Source organism: Heterocephalus glaber, unplaced genomic scaffold (genome assembly GCF_053883595.1).
Source record: "Heterocephalus glaber isolate CG9 unplaced genomic scaffold, H.glaber_assembly_v1.0 deba00001457, whole genome shotgun sequence".
In the NCBI taxonomy this organism is placed as follows: Eukaryota; Metazoa; Chordata; class Mammalia; order Rodentia; family Bathyergidae; genus Heterocephalus; species Heterocephalus glaber.
The window spans coordinates 41,257,498-41,280,668 of record NW_028258305.1 but is presented as its reverse complement, the minus strand read 5'-3'; the positions used below and the strand labels follow the sequence as shown (position 1 = coordinate 41,280,668).

The 23,171-nt window shown below is 52.8% G+C and overlaps 1 protein-coding gene across 10 annotated transcripts in view; it reads right to left on the bottom strand.

The window, feature by feature from the left end:
* The window catches only part of Otof (otoferlin), a 90,646-nt gene that overhangs the window by 18,325 nt on the left and 49,150 nt on the right, over positions 1–23,171 (bottom strand). For 5 of the 10 annotated variants that reach the window (XM_087216573.1, XM_087216575.1, XM_021253590.2 and 2 more), the window contains exons 6-14: positions 23,011–23,055; positions 16,964–17,037; positions 15,526–15,652; positions 15,016–15,070; positions 8,905–9,036; positions 4,764–4,826; positions 4,262–4,346; positions 900–1,059; positions 64–250 (exon numbers count right to left, since the gene is read on the bottom strand). In XM_087216573.1, the coding sequence (XP_087072699.1) occupies positions 64–250; positions 900–1,059; positions 4,262–4,346; positions 4,764–4,826; positions 8,905–9,036; positions 15,016–15,070; positions 15,526–15,652; positions 16,964–17,037; positions 23,011–23,055 (928 nt within the window). The remainder of the gene's footprint in view (positions 1–63; positions 251–899; positions 1,060–4,261; positions 4,347–4,763; positions 4,827–8,904; positions 9,037–15,015; positions 15,071–15,525; positions 15,653–16,963; positions 17,038–23,010; positions 23,056–23,171) is intronic. The other 5 variants (XM_087216576.1, XM_004839144.4, XM_087216574.1 and 2 more) reach the window with 1 other exon arrangement.

Sequence of the window (23,171 nt, the reverse complement as noted above, 5' to 3'; positions counted from 1 at the left end):
TTTGCCCCAGGTTCGCACCCCTGTCACTACCGGCTCAGCCTCCTGCATCTTACACCCTTGTACCTTCTGGCCCGCAAAGAAGACTTGCACGTAGGGGTCAACGAGGTCCTTATTTTCGCCGATGAAAGCCTTCTTCACGTTGGCCATGAGGCTTGTGTTCATCCTGGGCAGCCCCTCCGCGCGATAAATTTTCACGTAGAAGCGGGCCCACTGGCGTTCCGCGGGTACCCCGTCAGGGAGCAGCAAGTTCCTGCGGGCACATCCAGGCAGGGCCGTCTGGCCAGGTCCGGGCCCTCGAGTTGGACCCTAGCATCTGCATTGCCTGGGGCGTGCCTGGCACGGTCTGTGACAGAAGCCTGAGATGGCCCAGACTGGGATTAAAGACCCTGGAGCTGAAGGTGCCTGCTCACTGCGGGTGCCCGGAAAATCTCCATCTACCTGCGCTTTGGGTTCTGCACTGTTAAGGTGGGAAATCGTACTATCCAGCTTCCAAGGAAACAGTGCACAGGCTCAAATAGGTTATAATATATGAATACTTTGTGTAGTGTAATACCAATCTATCTATCTATCTATATATGTTTATTTATTTATTTTAAATTTTTTTGTGATACTGGGGATGGAATCTAGGATGTCACAACATGCTAGACAAGTGCTCTACTACTGAGCTACATCCCAAGCCCTTTGAATTTTGAGATTGAATCTCTAGGTTTCTCGGGCCTTGCACTGGAGATCATTCTGCCTCAGCCTCCCAAGTAGCTGGGATCACAGGCATGCGCCACCACACCTGACAGCTCTGTCGCTTTTAACCATCCTCCAGCAACCCCTGGCACCGCCCTGCCCAGGACAGCGGGTTCTGTGGGCCTGCAGGGCTCCAGGGCTGGGGTAAGATGGGGCCTCACCCCTCAATGTCCTCTTCATCTGTCTCGTTGGCCTTGTGCGGTGTCTTGATGTTGTCTCCCTTGGCCACCACGGCGATGTCACACTTCACGTAGCCTTTCAGCCCGGCGGAGATGTCGTCGGGGTCGGACAGGATGGCCCACTTGTGATGGAACTGGTGCTCTGTGGCATGAGGGGGTGCTGCACCCAGTGTCCCCAGCCCTGCGGTCCTTGCCTCCAGGGCAGGCTGCAGGCTGGCTGGGCTCACAGGCCTAGGGGCTGCTGGTGGTGACCGTTGGACCCTGTGCCCAGGCCCTGGGGAGTGGGCAATGTTGACCTCTTCCCCCGAGGGCCCTCAGTAAGAAGGGGAGCAGGACACAGGCTGCTGTCACAGGCATGGGCCGAGCACCTTCTTGGCCCCTGCAGTCCAGGCTGTCAGATCCCTGAGACCTGGGCCACAGCTCTGCCTGCATCCGACCAGGGAGAGAGAGGAGGGCAGAGTGCTCACCCGCCTCTGAGCCCGCCACTGACCACCTGCAGGCTGCATCTGCCGCCCTGTGAGCCTGGAAGGGCCCTGCCTGCTCTCCCCTCCTTGTCCAGCTGCAAACTTCTGCTCGCTGTGACCAAGGCTGTCCTCTTCCCTGACTTTCTCAGAAGACATGCGCCTGGCCTCTTTGGCGCTCTCGGGGACCTATGTACCCTGCTTCGATCTCACTGTGATCACCTTTGTATGGTTTATCTCTGTGTCTCAACTGATGGCTTCCTAAAATCCGAACTGGCAGTCTCAGCCCAGTGTCCCCAGGAGCCTGTGTCGCTGGAGGAAAGGACAGGCTGAGTCGCTTCTACATCTAGTGTGCAGGTGGAGGGAAGCAGAGGAAGAGCTCTGCCCGTGAACCTTCTTCCTGCAGTTTTCTGTGGGTGTTGGGTGTGGGGTGCAGGAGAAGGGGCCATGTCCTAGATCCCCAGCTGGGGCCTTGCCCGTGCAGACATGTGTGGGACGGAGATGAACAGGCAGCTAAATGGCTTGGGCCGGGGGAGAGGGACCCAGGGCAGGGCGGGGCTCCCTGGCTTTCTGAGTGGACAGAGGCGTAGAAGGTGGATGGATACATGGACAGCGGGATCCACCGACATGTGGACAGAGGGGTGGATGGGCTGATGTGTAGATGAATTGGGAAAGTTTTGCATAAGATCAGGACTGACATGAAATTTGTCTTCAAACTTAAAAGTTATTTGAAAAGAGATTTTTTTTTTTCATCCTGAAAGGCAGACCTGTAAACACAGGTGAAGGTTATGGGTGACAGACTTCGCTCTGACATAGACCAAGTGCAGACATCTAGAGTAGAGGTGGGGAGCATCCACTGCTGGGCAGTCTAAGCAGAGGCGCTGGGTGACTACCAGCAGCGCTGCGGTGGGGTCCCTGTGTCAGGTAATAACGGACTGATGACCTCCAAGCCTCTTCCTGGCCCGCCACTGCGTGCGCTCAGGCGGGGGATGTGAGGTGCATAAGGCCCCAGCTCTGTGCCTTCCACTCTGCCTCCAGCCTGCTGCTGACACCTGCCAGGTGGGGCTGGCTGGGTGGGGAAGCTGCCCAGGCCTCCTCTGTGACCTGGCGAGCTCATCCTCCCTCAGCAGAGAGCAGCAGTTTCCCGCTCCCCTGGGAAGCTCTTCCAGTTCCACCAGGTCCTGACACCACCCAGTGCTTCCCAGCAGTACCCAGGAGTCCTGTGACCCCCGGAGCATCTGCCCAACACCTCCCTGGGCTGCTTAGGAACCAAGGGCTCATCAAGAAGGCCAGGCCTGGGCCAGGGATTTAGCTCAGTGGTTTCACCACCTGCTGTGCAAGTGCAAGGACCAGAGTTCAATCCCCAGTACCAAACAAACAATGCCAGGCCAAGCTGCAGATGGGCAGAGTGAAGACACTGGTCCCTCCCCTGAAGGGAGGGACTCTGTGACTCCCTGGGAGAGCACCAGGCTCATGGGCAGATTTGGCAGGAGGAGCTGCCCTTCTGGGTGTGTGTTACCCCAGCGGAGGGCCTGGACAGGGCCCACACAGAGTTGGGCTCTGCCACTTACTCCAGACCTGGACTGCAGCTCCAGACCAGCTGTGTGAGCATTGTGAGCCTCGGGTTCCTTAGTGTGAAATGGGAATAGTGATGCCTGTGCGGGATTGGGAGGGCTAGACTCGCTGTGACAGCTTGTTTGTCCAGGGCCTGGTACTGGCTGCTGCTCCACAGGAAGCACTTTCCTGACCAGGACACGACCACCCAGAAGCCCAGAGATGCACACTGAGCTCTGCACAGTGTCCTCCAGACCTAGGCCTGAAGACGGCACCAGGAGCCTTGCTGGGTCTGAGAGGGGGTCACCCTTAGGGATGCCAGGGATTTTCAGAACCAGTGGCCTACAGCTGTGCGTGCCAGTGGGGGCAGGGAGCAGGCAGAGCAGCAGACTGACTTTCTTTGCTCCCAACAGCACTGGACGGTCAGTAGGGCTGCCCTCCCCTGAGGCCCCTGATCCATGTGGGGCAGTGGAAAAGGCACTGGCCGGGTATCCGGGGACCCAGGTTCTATGCCCAGGCTATGGACAAATCCCTTCATCACCCTGGGCCACTCCATCTTAGTAGAGCTTGGACAGCTGTTTTTAAGGCCTCATGCAGCTTACGTGGTCTAAGATTTTGGGTTTCTATGTGTATGGTCTTGAGGATTGCACTCAACTTCACATGGTGTTGACTCATGGGTACCCACAGACTGGGCAAATCAGCCACGGTCTCACATGGCTGCTCCTCCAGTGGCCTGGGTCCCTTACAAAAAGCATTTTTAGAGCCTAGTGTCCCTCAGATATTGCTACATCAAAGGTGCCATTGACTGTCACCCCCACATTTGGATTGGGCAGTGTCACTTGGTGGAGCACTGAAGCACATAGCCTGATGCCCCCTGCCTCTCTGCACCTCTGGACTCAGCCCCTCAACTGAAAAGGGGGACAAGGGGGGCCCTAGGAGTAGGGCAGGGGTCCTTTCTGCTCAGTGGGTGGCAGCCCAGGCTGAGGGCAGCCTTGTCACAGTACCCATAGGACACGCCGTGGGTGACACAGTAGTCTGCCTCGAACAGCGAGCAGTCTTTCTGCGTAGAGCCCCCCGCCCCACCTCTGCAGGGAGTTACTGCCCTGCAAGGAGCGACTCCTGCCAGATGGGCACACACTGCTCCTGCGCCTGGGTCCAGACTGAGCACTGCTTCTCCGCATGCCAGATGGCTGAGTGCCAAAAGTCATCAGACGGTGCCTGTGTCCTCGCCAGGCTGAGCCAGGCACTGCCACAGTGGGAAGGACCGTGGGCACCCCACTTCCTGAGCCTCATGCACCATGGCTGCTTGGGCTGTGCAGGGTTACTCACCGGGCTGGGAGTACACGGTCCCCACATCCATTTTGAAGGACCCCACCAGGGTGCCGCTGCGCAGCAGGTTCTTGGAGTGAATCACCTTCCGGGCAGAACCAGCAGCCACCAGTCAGCCCAGGCATGGGTGAGGCCTTCCATGGCTGGGAACCCACTGATGGCAGCACCACCTTGGTCTTTCTGGGGACCCAAGCTTCATGGTGAAGCAGAAGGGTGTTTGGCAGGGTAGGGGTGGCTTCACGGAGGCTGAGGATCCGCCTCTCTTGGTCACGCTTGTTTTTTGCTGGCTGCCATGCATGGGTGAGTAGGTGTACACTATACAGAGGCACTGGGTTAAAGGGCTAGAATCCAGCCTGTGCATCCCTTTGCGCTCCTGGGTGACCAGGATAGGGCTGCCTTTTCATGATTCACCCAGCTGGCCAGTGGGGGGGCACCACACAAGCTTGTAGGGAGGGACAGCTTAAGTTAGTGGCCCTGCCTGCCAGGGCTGCCCTGCACTCACCGAGATCTTGATGATTTTGTCGAACATGACGTCAGGAGAGACGTGGAAGTCGAAGACGAAGTACTGGAGGGGGAAGGACCCAGGCTGCTGTCACTGGGGGGCCCCTTCCTCCTGGCAGTGCCTGTCTGCACCCCTGACACTGCCCCTGAGTCCTAAGGTTCAGGTGAGCAACAGGGGGACCCATCCAGTTCTGAGCAACCCAGGTGGAGACTGGGCCATCCATGGCCAGTAGCTGGAACGGTCTACACTGATGTGCCATGCTCAGAAGGCCCCATGGCTGGGAAGCCAGGGAACCTGGGCTCGGGTCCTGTTCTGCCCCTTTCTGGTGCTGTAGCCGTCAGTGACACATTCTTAGAACCCCAGTTTCTTGAGCTGTAAGATGGGGGTATTGACATCTGGCTCAGCTCTTGCTATGAGACCAATGAGGTACCATAACATAGGTCACCACATAGAAAGTACTGTGGATGGAGGGCCACATAGACAGTGCCCTTCAGCCACAGTGTGGTTGGAAGATGTGTCCCAACTTCAGAGAGGTTAAAAGGTAAACTGGGCAAGTCTTAGGAAGGACCAGCTACCAGGTATGAAGCACTTACTTGGCTGCGAATGTAAAATGCTGAGGTGTGAACTGTCCTCTCACGCTGTGAGCTGCCCATGGACACCTGCCATCCCTGACCCTGTGTCCTGGCCTGGTGCAGGGACTGAGTTTAAGGATGTGGATAGTGAGCAGAGGGACCACTGCTTTGGTGAACTCGTGGGCAGGGAAAGGAGAGAAAGCTTGCCCAAGTGCCTAGGGTAACATCCCAAGAGCACGTATTCTGGCTGTGAGAGCCTCACCCTTGAGCACTGCGGGTCAAAGTGCTAGCTTTGGAGCCAGCCACTCCTAGCTGATGCTTCAGGGTCTGTGGCTTCCTTTCCTGAGCTCAGCTTGTCCCTGACCCACGGGGATGATGATCTTGGGGATGCTGAACCACTCCAGAGGGCTGGAAGGTGTGGTTGGGAAGTCAAAATGACAACTCTGGTCAGGCACTCACTCTGCCCAAGTGTCCCCGTACATGGCTCTGCATGGCAGCAACAGGTCTAGGGGGTGCTGGCTGGAGTGGGGGTCTCAGCTCTGGAGAGGTGGATGAAGGTTTAGATTTGGGGATCATCAGCATGGGGCCAAAGCCCTGGGATGGAGGAGATGCGGGAGGAGAGCCCTGGAGGGGAAGCAGGCCCAGGACAGGGCAGAGGAAGGGATGCCAGGCAAGGAGGCGGAGGGGAAAGAATGGGAGACAGGGAAGCCAAGGGGCTGAGAGCTCCCTGGGAAGCTGGCAGGCAATGGGGCAGAGGAACTGAGCTGCCAAGGGACCCGGTGCAGGGTGCTTCCAGTGATGCCGTGGGGCAGAAATGATTTCAGGGGTGACATGTGACTGGGAGGGCGGGAGTGGAAACCACTCAAGGCTACTGGGAACAGGGGAGAGAAAAGGTGGCCCCAGAGAGGCCCGTGGAGTGGGGAAGGACCCGGACTGGCCGATGGGTGACTGACTTCCTGTTCCTGCCTTGAGCACCTGTGGGTTTTCATGGTTGCTTCAGCCAAGCATGCTGTAGTTGGGGCGCTGCAGACAAAGGAGAAGGAGCCAGAAGAAAGACAAAGACAAAGTTGGGTGCTGGTGAAGGGTGCAATGCCGGATTCTTGGAAGAGAAGGCAAAGGGGAGGGGCAGGAGGGACAGGGCTCCCAAGGTGGCCAGGCAGGGCCAGGTGCACACAGTGGAGGAGTCTTGGCTTGGTTCACGATCAGCAGGTTGCTCTGCGAGGGCACAAGCCACAAGCCTCCTTCCACACAGCCAGGCTCAGAGCCAGCAGCAGGGCGTCAGACCAGGAAGCTGCAGCTGGTTCCGCCCCATCGGAATGAGCTAGCTAGTCCAGGGCCAGAATCCCACGCGCTCTGATTCCTCGTATTTCCTGAACACCATTGGCTTTTGGAACTCTCAGCATCCTGCTGATTGTTCCCACTTGCCTGTGCTGACTTAGTGGATCCAAAGGAAGGTTCCTGCCAGCTCAGAGAATTCACCAAAAGCAGTACACACCCGTGACCATGAGGGGATCTCTCATTGAAGAGGAAGAGAGGAAGAAGGAAAGCCAATCCAGCCACGGGGCTGGAAGGAATCACAGCAAGACAGCTCTGAGTGGTGGTCTCACTGCGGGAGTCTACCTGGGACACCTGGGAATGCTTTTGTTTTCTACAGCAGGGGCATTGGGGGAGACGCTATTGGCATCTTGGGAGTAGAAGCCATGGGCGTTGCTCAGCACCCTGCAACACACAGAGCAATCCTGCCACAGAGAATTATCCAGGCCAAAGCAGCCGGGGTGGTGAGTTTGAGAAATCTGAGTTTGAAGGAAATGGACAGAAACAAAATCGGTGTTACTTGGGCTTATGAAAAGGACACAAAAGTGTTGGGAGTGAATGTGAAATGGTCCAAAGAGGAGGTGAATGAACGGCCAGGGAGGATACAGATGTGGAGCTTGAAAAATGGTTTCTGGGAAGTAGCTAGGAAGTGATACATGAGGGCGGAAACTGTCCATCTCTGCAGTCTGAACACTGCCCACCTGGGCCCATGCTCGGCAAAGGCTGTTCTCTCCATGTGGTGAGAATGTACCCAGCAGAGTGGCTCTGAGCTGGGCCCCAGAGCTGTAGAAAACCAGAGCTACCAGTCACCAGGGGACCGAAACACGAAGGACCAATTGTAATTCAGGGATGTTACTACCACAGAGCGAGGGAGTGCTAACTTCTGATCTAGAGGGGGCAAGGAAGGCTGCTCAGTGGCAAGGACATTTGAACTGGGTACTGCAGGATGAGTAGGAGTTTTCTGGGGGAGCTGCAAAGCTGGGAAGCAGCTCTGCACCTTGGAAGGAAAAAACAATTGAATGAATGGGTTTGAATAAAACATGAGGTGCGTGGGCCTGGTGCAAGGTGAGCCCTCAAACGTGGCTTTACCACTATCAAGTAGCCAAACAGGGCCATGGGCTCTGTCTCCATACCCATCAGGGAAAGGTGATCCTTATTTAGGCCAGAGGCTTTTCCAGTCCAGGATGCGTCCATCTGAATGCCCTGACTCCACACAGGGTTGATGGGTCCTGGCCAGCAATGTGCTGCCTGGGGCTGGCAGGAAACCAGCCGGGCAGTGGGGTCTCTGCGGTTGGCTGCACAGGAGGGTCTGGCCAGGCTTTGTCCTTCCTGCTGCTGCACAGCTGGACGATGCTCACAGTGGCCCAAGGGCACCCTCGGCCTCCCCTATACCTCAGGACACAGACGCCTCATGAGCCAGCCTGGAACCCCTCCCTGCCTGGAGCCACTGGGGAAACAGATGAGATGTCCACTCCAGGAAAGGGAGCCCCAGGGTCCCCAGCTTGTGCACTAGGCTGATATGTGTGGAGCTACAGGGGAGGCCTGGGCATCCCGCACCACAGCTGATTGCAGTGGGAGCCCAGGGGGCTTGAGGCAGCAGCCAGGATGTGGGGCTGGAGGCTGCACCCAGATGGCATCTGTGGGGGCAGGAAGACCCTTCCCACAGGGAGGCCTCCGTCTCCTCCTCTGCAAGCTGGAGGACAGGGGGTCTCCGAGGTCCCCCACCCCCCATGTGGCCTCAAACATCTGGAGAGAACAGGAGTGGGTAGCAGGTGCATCTCTCACACTCAAGTCCAGGGCTTTGGGAGGAAGCCCCAAGCAGTTTATCTGACCATGAGGGCAGCGGGCAGAGGGTGAGCGCCCAGACTCAACCAGCAAGGCCCCCCTGCAGGAATCTCAGCTTCCCGGGTGTGACATGGGGTCAACAGTGGCTGCTGATGTACCTAGTGCATTTGAAAGAGTGTCTGGCACATGGGAAGGGCTTGTTAATGGGCCAGTGCCACACAGGCTGGGCTGGAATGTGGTGCCCGGCCCAGGGCTCTGGCCAGGGGGACGCTGGATCCATTCACGACCACTGCTACGAGCTGGACGGGAGAACCAGGCTATGCTCATTTCAGCGGGTGGGCCCTGGCCAGAGCAGGCCAGCCTGGGATCTAGACGGGGCCAGCGGTTGTGGTGCTGCACAGGGTGGGGCTGGGGCCCAGCCTCTGCCACATTCAGTGGGCCCTTTCCCCTCTTGTCCTGGGGCCACTGACCTCATTATAGTAGGGGCAGTTCGTGGACTCCTTCATGGAGGTGTACTTCTTGTCATCGCCCACTTCCACACACACCACAGGGTCCATGTTCAAGCCCACCAGCTGCCGCGCCTCTATCACCGTGATGCTGACCTGCGGGCAGGAGAGGGAAGGGAGCCTGACAGCAGCCGCACGGGCCTCGAGCCAGCCCAGACTTAGTCACACCCTGCGCTCCATGCTGACCACTGCCTCCGATCTGGGTGACCTTTTGTGGAGGGGCATGGCCAGCTGGCCTCTAAGCCACTGTTTGCTAGAACACCCAGGGCAGGTGGTGCTGACGCACTGTTGGAGAATGGGGATGAACATCAGGGTTTTTTTAACTTTTAGGCCAGTGGTCCCTGACCTTTTTAGCACCGGGGACTGGTTCTGTGGAAGACAGTTTGTCCATGGACAGCAGTGGGAGTGTGGTTTTGGATGATTCAAAGGAGCATGCAAAATTGCAAATCCCTCAAATGTAAAATCACAGTAGGGTTCCAGCTGCTGTGGGAATCTAACCTGCAGCTGGTCTGACCAGAGGCGGAGCTCAGGCTGTGGTGCCAGCCAGGGGGAGTGGCTGTGAATACAGGTGACCCTTTGCTCCCTTGCTGCTCACTGGATCTCCTTCTGCTGTGCAGCCCAGTTTCTGACAGGAATCCCCACCCGGGGCTGGGACCCCTGCTCTAGGCAATTCCAGGACTCTGAGTTTTTTCCCAGCACCCATGGCTCTGCTATGGGGAGGCTGCCAATCTCACCCCACAAGCTTCCCATGCCCAGAAATTAAGCTTTTTCTGTCTTCTTTGGCTGGCACGTACTCTCCTGCTCTAGTATTTCTCACGTAGGCCTGCAGGCCTCTGGCACATACTTGTGTTTCTGGACTTTGGCTCTCTTTCCTCATTCCTGCCTCCTCCCCTTTTGTTTCATTCCTTTGCGTGGTCAGGGAGGCTTAGGTGCCCACTGGGCCACCTTGTCCGGCCTGGAGTTTGGATGTTGTGTGTCTTCTACTGCGTGGGTCCTAGGAAGCCACTTTTCAGTTGTCCACTCATTCAGTAAATACTCAGGGGGAAACTGCTGGGATCAGGCACAGGGCCGAAGAAACAACTCTGGCCTTTGTGCAACTTACTGTGAATGAGGGCTGCCTTATAGAGTTTAAGCAGAAAACAAAAAACGCAAAACTCTATATGCACACACATATAGATAGATATGTATAGTTAAAAATGTACGCGTATAAAGATCTATATAGACATACACATAAATGTATAGAAAGAGAAACAGAGAGAGAGAGAGAGAGAGAGGTTTGTATAATGTAACTACTACTTTTCCTGAACCTTCACTTTAAGCTCTTAGTTCCTGCTCTGGATTTGGAGGTGTTAGTTCTCTCATGGGTGTTTTGCCCAAGGTAAAACAGAAAGAGGTACAGACTTGGGGATGCTGAACTTGACGCTGAGTTCCAGATCTGCCAGTGAGTGCAGGGGGCCTTGTGGGCCCAACGAGCCACCATCTTCGCAGCTACAACTGGACACTTCAGCTATCTACAAGGCTGTGTGAGGGTTAAATGAACTCACCTGTATTAAAAGCATCCCAAATGCTGGAAAGCTCTATGCAACTTGTGCCATTGTTATAAGTGGCTTCTCAATAGACTCCACCTTCAGTCAGTGGTGGGTCCCTCAAATAGGTAGGGTGGAATATGATGCTGAGAATTACTTCATAATGCTCTCTTGAGCTTGTATTTTAACCAAAAGCCTTTCCTCAGCTGTTGTTAGCATTTACTGTGTGTGTGTGTGTGTGTGTGTGTGTGTGTGTGGTTGGTACTGGGGATTGAACTCAGGGTCCTATGAGTTCTCAGGGCCCTCCTCATGCTGGGGAGGTGCTCTACCACTGAGCTACACACTCAGCCCTTGGAATTAGTGCTTATGCAGAGCCTTCCTCTAAGGAAATTGAAAAAGCCACTCTTTATGCTTCTCCTGCTGGAGATTTGGTAATTTGAATTGCTGAGCTTTGATGCAACTTTAAATATGATTTCACTCCAGAGAATTATTTTCTCTCATTTTAAAAATGAATCATCGCTAAAATTATCACCCACTTTGTCCGTCAAGGTCTTATAAATATGCTGAAGACCAAGAAAAATCCACACAGTAGAAGCAATGATGTTCAGAAAACAGAAACCCTTTTGCCAATGAGAACATTGCCAGGAAATCACAGGAACGGGAACCCAAATCTTTTACTCATTGAAGTAACACTTGAACTATGAAATCAAACATTTCTATTTGGAATTTGAAGTGTCAAAGGGAATGAAGTGAAAGCTTAGCGTCCAAGCTTCAAAAAGGTTTAATAATCACCATTTCTTCAGGGAGCTAAAAAGGAAATAGGGGTAATTAGCTCAGCTCTGAGAAGTTTGCTATGAAGAGATTAAATAGACACTAAAGTCCTGGAATATTTTTTTGCACAGTAGTTTTAACTTTCATGAACCTTTTTGGGTCAAAGGTTTAAAAAAAATCCTATTATTTTTTATCCCACAACTAACCCCTCACCCTTCAAAAAACACTTTCCGTAACTCAGGACTGGGAAGTCAGGCATGGTTTGGCATATACCACAGATTTATCAGCTGGAGATTAGCCTTCTCCATGCCTAAAGGTTCTTTTTAACATTTTCTGTCTTAAGGCCTGGCCATAATAGTAGCTTTTTTTTCCTTTTAAACCCATCTCCTGTTTCAGGATTCATGTATTTCCACTCTCCCCTGTGGACGGAGCCAACGTGGCGGCGAGGCATGGAAGCTCTGGCACTAGATGTGGGAGGTGGGAGGGAGGATGGAGCAGGAGGAGGGCAGAAAGAAGGTACAGGGACATGGTGTTGGGTGAGGAGAATGATACTCTGCAGGATCCCATCCTCATCTGAGCTGTGCACAGAAGAAATGGACCACTTGAAATCAAAAAGAAAGAAATTGATTAATTAAAAAGAAAAACCGGATCACTTTTTAGTATACTGCAGGAGGGGATGGGCCATCCTTTTCTCCAATCATCAGCACCCTAAGAAAGCAGAAACCCCAATGCCAGTGTGAGGACAGTGCAAGAAAGCATATATTTCAACTTCAAACTCAATTCTTTTTCCAGCACAGAAGATGAAGGGTCAAAGGGAGCCACAGCTGGGACCTGTGACCAGCTGACTCTTGGTTGATGACTATTCCCCAGTCTCCTGCCGAGATAAGGGACAGAATCCCCAGTGGCTTCATCAAAGCCGTGACAAGGAGCAGTGCGGTGTAGTAAATCTACACCTCTGTCCTGGGGAACCCAAGAGTAATGGAGCTTTGTGACCTGCTACGCAGGATCTGATAGTGCTTCAAGAACACCAGCTGGGAGCCAAGGAGAGTTGATGGACTCTGTTCTGCAGATGCTCTGCCTCCCGTCATCTTCAGGGCCCAGAGGTGTAACATGACCCGATCATCTGGAGATGACTCCGGTGGAGCCGTGGAGGACGGAGGAGAGCAGGCGCTCTGAAGGCAGGGAGAGCAGCAGGGAGCAGTTGCAATAAGGCTGGCACCTCAGGTGGTGGCTGGGGGTGAAATGGGGGTGAAAACTGGATGTTTAGAGGTGACAACATGTTAAGTCTTGGTGCCAGAAGACAGGGCGGGGAAGAGATTCAAGAGTCCGCAACCTACCAAGAACGTCCCTTCCAGGTCCTGAGCATCCCTACTCACTGGTGGGAAGCTGATAGGCACAGAAGTGACTGTGGCTTGTCGCCTCTGAGATGCCAATAATCAGGAAAGACTTTCTATGTCACATCCATTCTAAACATCCACGGGCCATGCAGGGCTGTGGTCACCACTTCTCTTCCAGTGGTTTCCAACCTCAGAGCCCTGGGGACCCTTCTTGGATCTGAGTTCTGCCAAGTCCCTGTCTCCTCTCACCAGCTGCCTGTGCTTTCTGAGGTCCTTCTGATTCACCCAGGCCAAGTTCTCCAAGTGAGTGAAGTCCTTTCTAGTTTTGTTGCTTTGTACATTGTGTTTATAGACAGTAAAAATGATTTCCCATTTGCCTTCTCATAACACCTCATCCAATCTCCCTCATCTCTGTCTCCACCTCTGTCTATGTCTCTCCACACACACACACACACACACACACACACACACACACACACAGAGCTGAGGTATGAATGCACCATGTCAGGAGACGCTGTGCTGCCAGATTAAATGCAACAGTTGTTTGTTCAATTCAGAGGGTTTACAAAGTCTTTGAAGGGAAAACATCTAGATCTGGCCTGGTTAAAGAGAAGTCTCTGGCAGGAAACAGTTTGAAGACCATTTGAAAACTGCAGTTAGTAGTGAGCTAACATGATCCAAGGACCAGAAGAAAGCAACCGTCCAAGGCTTGGTTACAGAGAAACAGTCCCTGGGACCGCTGGGGTCAGAATCCTGGGTTAGAACCCTGGTTGTAGACCTGACTGTGTGAGAGAGACAGGGTCCTCATCTTCCTTGGCTTCCATAATTGCCTTAACTTAAATGGAAACACATAGATAGCTCCTAGCACAGTGCCTGACTTTTAACAAACCTTCAAAAACTAAGTTATATTAACAACAATGACTCCGTTTTGGATGTACCCTTTCTGGCCAGTCCAGTGACACAGTATCTGTGCTGGATACTTTGTTCTTTGGAATTTCCCTGTTCTCTATATACAGAAGCACACCCCTGGGCCAAGTCCCTGGGAAAGGCCTCAGAAGCCCCGGGACACTTTGTGTTTGTGTCTTGGCAGAGAGGCGAGAGATGACATCTCCAAACCTCCATGGAACCCAGAGGCTTGAGGCTGTCTGAAACCACAGGGTGGGTCCATTTGACCTTGCTGGAGCTGTTTCTCAAGCACCTAGGGTGCTGAGTCCAGAAAATAGGATTAAGGGAGACAAGGTGAATCCCTGGGGAAACATGATCAGATGTAGCTTCCGCACAGAAAGGTGCTACCTAGTCGCTTCTGTCATCACCTGGGGGAGGTGTGGTAGGGTTATCCATAAAGAAGCAGCAATGTGCACAAGGCCTGGGAAATGGCATCAGACACAAAGCTCTCCCCCTAGGAGAGGGGCTCGATCTTATTCTGGGGCCTGGTGCTGGTACCCAGATAGAATATCCCCAGGGCAGGAAGCTTAGGGACAGCCATGGAAGAGTCTCCTAAAGGCTCTGAGCTCCCCAAGCAGCCGCCATGCTCACTGCCAGGAACACCCAGCAACCTTCTGATGTGCAGTGGGGTCTTGGTAGTTCCCAGGAGTAGGTTTGGGGCAATGGGGGTCCTCAGGCTGGTCTTGAGAGATGCTCCTCTTCCCCTGCTTCCACTTTATAAATAAGTACTAGGTGGCTCTGGCTTGTGCACTAGCACATTGTGAACTGAGTTAGTATAACTCGGTTTCTTAGGTTCTGGTCAACTCTGAGAGAACAATCAAGATTGAGATTCACCCTGCAAAGCTGAGGCCAGCATGGCCCTGTCCCTGCAGCCACCAGCCATGTTCCTCACTTGCTCAGCCTGCAACATGGCCGCCTTCACAACCTAAGAGCTAGAAACCCCTCTCTGCTTCAGCTTTTTGACTCTAGTTTGGAAATATACCAACAAATAAATTGTGTTAATCTCAGAAGATATAGAAAAGCAAAAAGAAGAAATAATCACCCACACTCTCACTATCCAGAAATAACAGGATTGAAATTACTTTAAGCACTGGAATAGCATAGAGCAAGAATTTAAAAAATCACTTTCTTCAAAGTCTATTTTAACTACTTGAATACTCTGTGTGTGTGTGTGTGTGTGTGTGTGTGTCTATCTGTCTGTCTGTCTGTCTGTCTGTGTCTCTTTCCTTGGACTTTTTCTGGTTTCTCCAGCCTCTTCTTCCTTTCTAATGTCCAGTGCTGCACACAAAATCTTGGAAGGGCTTTATCAGAATAAGCAGAATTTGCAAGCTTCTCTTTGGCTTTTGTACCTCTGTACTTTGATATGTCCAGGAACAAACTTTGAGAATTATACTCAGCTTGGGGTTCTCTGTGATCCCAGACCCTCTGTGGAGCCTATAATGCACATCTGGCCTAAGCCCCCTCGCTACATACAAGGTCTCCAAGTGTCCGCCTACCTGGTAATCCATGGGCCGCCCGGCGCTTGGCTCCATCTTAATGTCTGGCTTGGATCTGAGGAGAGAATGTAGCATCAGCTTGGGGGAAGGGGCCTGCTTGCGAGGAGGGCAGTGGTAGTGATTGGACTTTGCCGAAGGGTGGAGGGACAGAATCAGTCCACAGACATGCAAGCACTACCGAACACAACAGGGAATAATTGTTCTCAGGACGAGAGGACTAATGATGGAAGCTACAGGGGACAGACATTGAGTCAATAGGTTCCAGTGTGGGCTGGGCAGCTCTGTGCTTTCTCTCCACCTAGAGGTACTCAGTGACCTGGGAACAGGCCACAGACACTGCTGCCTCTGCAGGGTGACAGGTGAGAGGCCCGTCCAGGAGAGGAAGAAAGGGTGGGCTGGGAAGAAGTTATCGATGAGCCTGAGTCTTCCCCACCCAAACTCCAGTCCTAGCAAGCTGGTCCTTTTGACAGCACAGAAGCACCTGGGGATCTGGGGCTCCTGCCCACTCACCTCTTGTTGGAGACATTGGTGGTAAGAGCTGTGACAGAGGCTAGAGACGCCGAGTCGGGGTCCAGGCCATCCCCCAGCCGAATGGCCAGGTGGTCAAGGTCCTCCATCTCCAGCACTGCTGGCTCATCTGGGGAAGAACAAGGGCTGGTTGGGTGGTAGACATGAGAGGAACAGTAACTTTGTTTCTCTTTTAATTTTGACACTTCCAAAGGTGAGAGTCAAACTCAAAATTTATTTGCTAGCATCTGCTTAGGATGTTATAGTCTGTATATTTGCAGTGTTTTCTATCTAATTATGGTTTTTGTTTTAGTAGATATTATGCCTGGCCCCTTTAAAAAAATTTGAGTTGAATGTAACTGTTATGGAACACTACTTACTAAAGCACTGAGTATCCTCTGCAGAAGAAGGTAGGAAACAAAGAATCCATGCTTACATACCTCTCGTAAAATAGCTACCTTCAACTGAGTGGCTACTACATGCCAGGCACAATGCCAGTCACCTTACACACATATCTCTTCAGAGGTAAGACCTGTCAAGATAGGCATTATTCTTGTGTCATGGATCGGGAAATTAAGCCATTTATCTAAGTAAAATAGCTTATAGAATCCAGGACCTAACCCTGAATTGGTGTGTATTAATCTAATGAGATGAAGAAATGGCGACTCTGAAAAGCCAAGATGGATGCACTTTACTCTCAATCCAAGGAGAAGGGCACACTGGAGTTGGCATGGCCAAAGGACCAGTGGGCCACTCGGGGGATGCTGGGAGGGCAGCCAGGAGCCCGGATGGTGGGCATGTGATGGGCAGGTGGCCAACACGCGTCTCCTTGCCTCCCCATTGCTCCCCTTGTCTTCCGCCAGTCCTCTCTGCCTCCTCTTAAACAGTCGTCCAGCTCCTGCCTGAGCTGACTGCTTCCTGAGGGACCAGAGCCAAGGCCCTTCCAGCCTCCCAGGCCCAGCTGAGCCTCTCTCGAGCCCCCAGGGCAGGCCCTAGAGGCCGGGCTGCATCCTCGCAAAGGCATAGCCACGAGTTCTTCCACCGAGCCAGCGCTCTTGAGACTGGTTTTGCCTGGAATGGAGTTCGCTAAACCACTCTCGCCATTTCCTCCTCTAAATTAAAAAAAAAAAGTCTCTGTGTAAAGAACGAAGGCTTGGGAGCAATAAAGGCAGGAGGAGCCTTTACAGACAGGCTCCCCTGGCAAAGGGCTGTCTTCATTTTCAGTCCAGCAGGGATACTGCCCTCCCTACCAGGCCAGCCTGTCTGGGAGGGGCCTGGCTCTTGGATCAGCCAATGAGAGGCTAAGTCCCTCCCAGGGGACTCTGGCTGGCCAATCCCAGGAGGCCCCATTGGGGGTGTGTCTGGGGGGCGGGGCTTGATGTAGTCCCGCTTGAAGAGGCTGCTGTCAGAGGTGGGCCATGGGCAGGGCCGCGTGTCCTACCTTGTCTCTGGGGTTCCTCCTTGTGGGGCCGGTTCTTGCCGAGCTTCATGGCAGAGAACACCCTCCTCCCGGCTCTGTGAGGGGGACCAGCAGAATGAGGTGGAGGTAGACAGATGCCCGGAGGACAGCACAAGCACACAAGAGCCAAACACCGCGACACACAGAGAAAGGGAGAAGAATCCCCTCACCTACTGGCCCCAGGACATATTAGGGGTTTGACTTCCCACACTGGGAGCCAGGGAAGTGAGGCAAAGGGAACCCCACCGCTTCCTTCTTTGTGCCCCTTTCGCACACTGGGAGTGGATGAGGGGCCCAGCGAACCGGAAGGTGGTCAGCCTGGACTGCCTTAGGGCCTTGGCCTGTTAGCCTGACCCTAACCTCCTCCGTCCAGTCTTCCTGGAGCCCTGCGCTCTGCAAGGCCACCAAGCTCATCCCCTGCCCCGAACCCCATCTGAGATGGTCGGAAAGAAAGCCAGGGGACCAGAGATGAGGATCAGAACAGAGGCAGGCTGGGCTGGCGCCGACTCAGCGGGGCAGAAGTTGGAGACATGGAAGCCAGGTATGCACCACTCAGACGGCTCGCGTTCACAAAACCTGCCTCGCCTCTCTCAAGCCTCTCTGGGCCCTGGGATTCTTCTTGGCCCCCAGTAAAAAGGAGGATATGGGCCCTTTCCCATCTGTCTCTGGCCCCGGCTTCTGTCCCTTCTGCCTGTCCCCTGTCATTGCCAAAGCCCACTTTCCCCCAGCCCCCAGGAACTTATGGCTGATTCCATAGTTCCTACCTCTTCCTCTGGCTTGGTGTAGCCTTGTGTCCCGGGTGAAGGGCTTTGCAGTCAGGGGGGCTGAGGGAAGGGGGCAGGGGTCCTCACTGCCCTTCAGTGATGTCCCTGCAGCTGAGCCTGAGGTCCCTGGAGCCAGAAGGGACTAGGAGTAGGATTGACGGGCTGAGGCGCAGTATTCCATTACCCCATCCATATTGCATGAGCAGGACACCTGACGCTCTCCACTTCCCATTCTCCTCCTCCTGGGTGTGGCTGCCATCCCTTAGGCACGCACGAGGCTGGCACACCTCACCGTCTAGCTGGCTCACAGCACCCATCTTTGGGTCTGTATCTTCTCGGAGCCCTGACCATGGTTTCTAAGACCTCTAGACCCTGCTCTTGTTGCTGCACAATGTGAAGGTGGAGAGAACCCTCCGTCCTTGCAGAAATGGCCTAGAAACTTAAAGCCCTTTGACTCAGGTTTGGGGAGACGGTTTCATCCCCCAACCAGGCCCTCTTCTCAACTAGGTCTTGATGTTCAGATGCCGGGAAAGCCATGTCCATATGCCAGTGGGGAGAAGTCGGGAATCACCCCTTCGTGTGGCACCAGCTGACTGGCCTGTTCATGACTTCCAAAAAAGGGATGGAAGAAGGCTGGTGTGACGCTGAGGTGTCTGCCCTCTCCGGGATCCTGTCTGGGATGTAACAGTGGAAAGAAAGGGGCTCTACAAAAGGATCATTTATAAATAATATTAAGGGGAGATGAATTATCAACATGTAAAACATCTGTAATGGTCCAGAGGAGGTTATATAAGCTCTCTTGAGCAACTAACATGGGTGAACAGCTATTCCGTATGTTTGTTCCTTTTCTCTTCCTAGCAATCCTATGAGTGACATATACTTCATCTCATTCAATCAGTGAAAAAATTGAGGCTTGGAGGGGAGGAAGTAATCTCAGTGTCCCCCAATAAGTGGTAGAACTGGGATTGAAGCATGAAGCTCCTGTCTCCTAGGCCAGCAGTATTTCCACTCTGTGCTGGGTCCATGGCCCCAATGCTGTGGGACAGTTCTGAGTGTCACCCCCACTCTGCCCATGGGGAACTTTGGCAAAAGGCCGCAGGGCCTGCACTCACAGGTCCAGCTATGCTCTGTGTGCCAGGACAATCTGCAGGTTAGGATGTCATCTGTGAAAAGTCCCACGCAGAAGGGGCTCATTGGAAAAATGACTCAAGCATCAACACATTTGGGGAGAGACTGCTATAAATGTTAAACTGCTGGTGACGTGACATCGAGTGCTCCTGAGCCACTAGAAACAATCACATGATGGTAGGATAAGAACCATCCTGCCCTCCTTACCCTTCAGGTGCCTTCCAGGCTCTTTCCTACCCGGTGGCCTTAGGAGCATGTCCCAGCTGCAGGCTGAGCCCTGCCACAGGCCTGGCCGTAGGAAGCATGGCTAGTGTGGGCCTCACTCTACTCTACCTCTCCCCACTTATCCCTTCCTTTCTCAGGGTTCGGGATTCCTTCCTGCCCAGTTTCACTGTTCAATGACTTTTCTCCTGAATTACCCAGAAGTCTCCTGGAGGGCTCAGTGCTGGCCTTCGTACAATCTTTTCTTGGTTGTTCCTGGGCTAGGCCACTCCTAGAGTCCCCAGTCCCACTGCATGTGTAACCTACACCCATGCAGCTTACTCCAGCCACAGAACCACCCACCTCTGGGGGAAGTGCTCTGGGACAACAGAGCCAGTGGTGTGCCAGGTTAGAAGAGGCCCTGCCCGGAGGAGCCAGCAACTCAGCATCCTAGGATAGGACCTGGACCTGCTCCCTGAGGCCCAGGGCAACTGCTGGGCAGCAGGAAGCTGTGGTTTCTTGATGCTGGTCCTGTGTATCCACCCACTTGGGTCTTGGGGCATCCTTTGGGCAGTTATGGCCCTTGAACTTGAAAGTCACTTTATTCCTTAAAACACACATATTTGGAGGTAAAGACTGAGAGTTTAAAATATAATATGCACCACATGGTGAAGCAGTTCAAAAGAGAAACTCTTCCCTCCCAACTCTGCATCATGTACCCATCTGAAGAGGACAGGCTCACTGGTAGTGCTCCCCCGTGCCTGGGAATATCTCAAGAAGATGCATGTTTGTTGACAAAAGAAGTGTGTGATGAGCACAATTTCCAGAACTCTCACTACACGCTCTGTGCCTCTGCTGGCTTCTCCTAGGCTTGTTGCTCGGTGCATCTGCACTGTGGGCAATAGAGCATGACGTCATCGCCATGGCTGCCCTCTGTAATTTTCTGATCAATGACACTAGAGAAAAAGCCTTTCCTGTAGCACCTGTTCCCAGAAAGCAGTGTACTGGCTTCCCTTGGCAAAGGGTAAAGGCAATTTTAAACATAGATGTTAACCTAATCAGGGAGTTTTGAAGATAACCCACTTGTATTGAAGACCTAGATTTTAAAAAAACAATATAATTTGTTGATTAGATTTCTGTTGTAATGAGCCTTTTAAAAAACATTAAAATCCTGCATTTGGTCTAGTTGATTTCTACAATTACTAAAGATAGGTGTGGTGAGAAACAGACACTGAAAACAAGCCGATAATCAACTCAGTGCAAAACTACAAGCAAATGGCTCCTTATTCACAGGCACATTAAGCTTAAGAAATAGAAATGGAGAGGAGATGGCATCTTAGGACCCTCTGAAGCTTTAGAATCACATCTGTTTCCTGTGGCCAGGCTCACTACAGTCAGAACGATAAATCTAAATTGGAGTTTATTCTCTCCAGAGTCAAGATTTTAAAATGAGCACACTGGTTGTAAACTCTTTTCATTTATGGATCTGATGATTTCTCACTGCCCAGGGCTTCTGCCTTGAGATTGGCTTTCTCTGGAACTGTTGAGGCTCATCAGCTCAGGCCTTAGGAAACCGGGAAAAACAAACTCTCACCTAAGAGAAGTGAGATCTGTGATGCTTCTTTGCATTGTTTAAACAACCAGATTTTTAAAACCTGGAGGGACATTTCCAAGTGTCCATTGATAGAATTATTTCATTCATTTTCCATTCCCCAAATATAGGTAATTTCATAATTGCAGCCTTTGCAGGCAGCTTTGACAGTGTGTTGAATTTCACTTAGTTAAGGAATAGTTTTCCCATCAGTGAGAACAGGTTGAACACCACATACACTTATCCTGACCCCAGGAGTGACAGGAAACCTGGCTGCCACCTTCTCCCCAGTGGTCCAACCTTATAGAAAGTCCTAACAAGGAGTGTTGTGGTGAGTATACTTCCCATCTCCCCAAAGCCACCGAAACAACCTGTCCCAGAGTCCCACATACCATGGGGAGCGCACATTCTTTCATGGGTCAAATCTTAAGTTTTCCCTAGCACAACTTACTATGTATTTCCATCCAACCAACCAGTTTCCATCAGCTTTCAGAAACTGCAAACTCTTCCCACAATTTTCTCTTCCTAGGCTGAAGAGTCTCAATTAATTAAATCTCTTCTTAGAATCTCATTTCCCTACTCTTCCAACAGTCCTATTGCTGTACACATAAAATAATAATCCCTGCAAACTTACTTTCTCTCATATGTGAATGGAAGATGGCAAGAAGCTAGGGTGTAGGGCCGGGGATTTAGCTCAGTGGTTCCGGTGCCTGCCTCGCGAGCTCAAGGTCCCAAGTTCAATCCCCGGTACCAAAAAAAAAAAGAAGCTAGTGTGTGGTAGAGCATGTAATATGGGCCTACTGTGTGCTTGCACTGTAAACTACTTCTTACCCCAGCTGTAGGCAGTCACAGGATCAGGCCTGGCTGAGGCCCAAGACTCTGGCCTGGGGCAGGCTAGAGAGGTGGACATTAGGGCCTCCAAGCATGGCCAATCCCAGGTGGAGGGCCTGGGGCAGACAGGTGGCTTGTGCTTTATGAATATGCGTTTGATAGCTAATTGCTCCAGGATAGACCCAAATCCTTGAGCCCTCTCTCTAAGAGGATCCCCCAGTTCAGCATCAACCTCCCCCCCGCCCCCAACCAGGTACATGCTTGGCCTGAGGCTCCCAGCCTCCCTGGGAACCTGCAAACTCCTCTGTCCCTCAGGTCTAAGGTAGAATTCTCCCCCAGAGGCCTCCATCACTGAAGCCTTAACACTGTGTGGTCAGGGCTATTGCGCGTGTGTACCAAGCCCTGTTGGAACAATTCTGCTTATGGTAAAGCAATGGATGAGGCTGTGCATTCCCGGGTTCTTAGTGTAAGCAATCACTTCATATCCTCCTGCCCCCAATCCTGGTGTGTCCATGCTATCTTCACACTAATTTTTAATGTATTGGGATCATGGTTTTGAGCAAATCTCTTTATATCACTGGGGCTCAGTTTTACTATTTGGAAATTTGAAGTCCACATTCCTGGGGTTTCAGCTTTCATTAGTGTTTTTGTCAAATTAATCAACTTTAGAATCCAGTCAAATTACCCAAACTTCCTGGGTCCGTTTGTGAGCTCTGGGTGGGAAGTAAGACTCCCTGTCTTTCAACCCTAGCTCTTTCCGTGTTCCCAGGGTCTCGGATTTGTCATCTGTAAAAATGGGGTTGGCTAGAGGCTCCCTTCAGAATGGCCAGCCCTGGCTACCACTGCCCTTGTGGTTCCCTGTGATGCTAGAATCTCTAGATGACACTGTGCTCTTGGGGGAGCAGAGCACTGCATCATAGCCTCAGGCCACCAGCCTCAGCTGACCCTGTGGCCTGTCCCTCCTATCTGGAGCCTCCTGTCCTTTCCCAGAGCGCCCTGATGCACCCATTTGCCAGGAAGCCTTTTGGGGAATGGAGACTGTGAGGACCACCAGATGGTTATCTCTCCCTAGCTTTCTGGCTCTTCACGTGCCAGCCACACCCTACAGCCACACAGTCCCCAGAGCTTGTCCTTGGGCCTCCAGGGCTGTGTGTCCAGCTGCCCGGACTACACAGGGTCCATCAGCTTCTTGTGCTCCCCACCCTTTGCTTTAGCCACACCCTCCCTTACAGGGAAGCTTAACGCCCTGACCTGCAGGGGTCTGGAGCTAAACAGACAGCAGAAGAAGAGCAGGGAATGAGGATGACCCCAAGCACCAAAAACGGACCCCAGAAGGCCAAGCCACCTGTCCCTCCCTGCGCCTCCTTTCCTGTTCCCCTCCCTCCCCCTGAATGCCCCCATGCCAGCTGCATCAAGACAGCCCAGCCCTAGGCCCTCTCAATGGGACCCCACCCTCTGCAGCCCTGTGGGGAGGGGCAGGCACCACGGGCTCTGCCTTGGCCTGGGACACCTACTTGTGCTCGCCATCTCTGGCTCCCTTGGTCTTCTCTCTGCCTTTGCTGAGTATGGGGGAGAAACGAGGAGACAAGAGGATGCGAGTGAGAGGGTGTGGACCAGAGACACTCGTAGCCACAGCCCCTGGCCTTGCTGACCCCCATGCACCCCGGGGACCTTC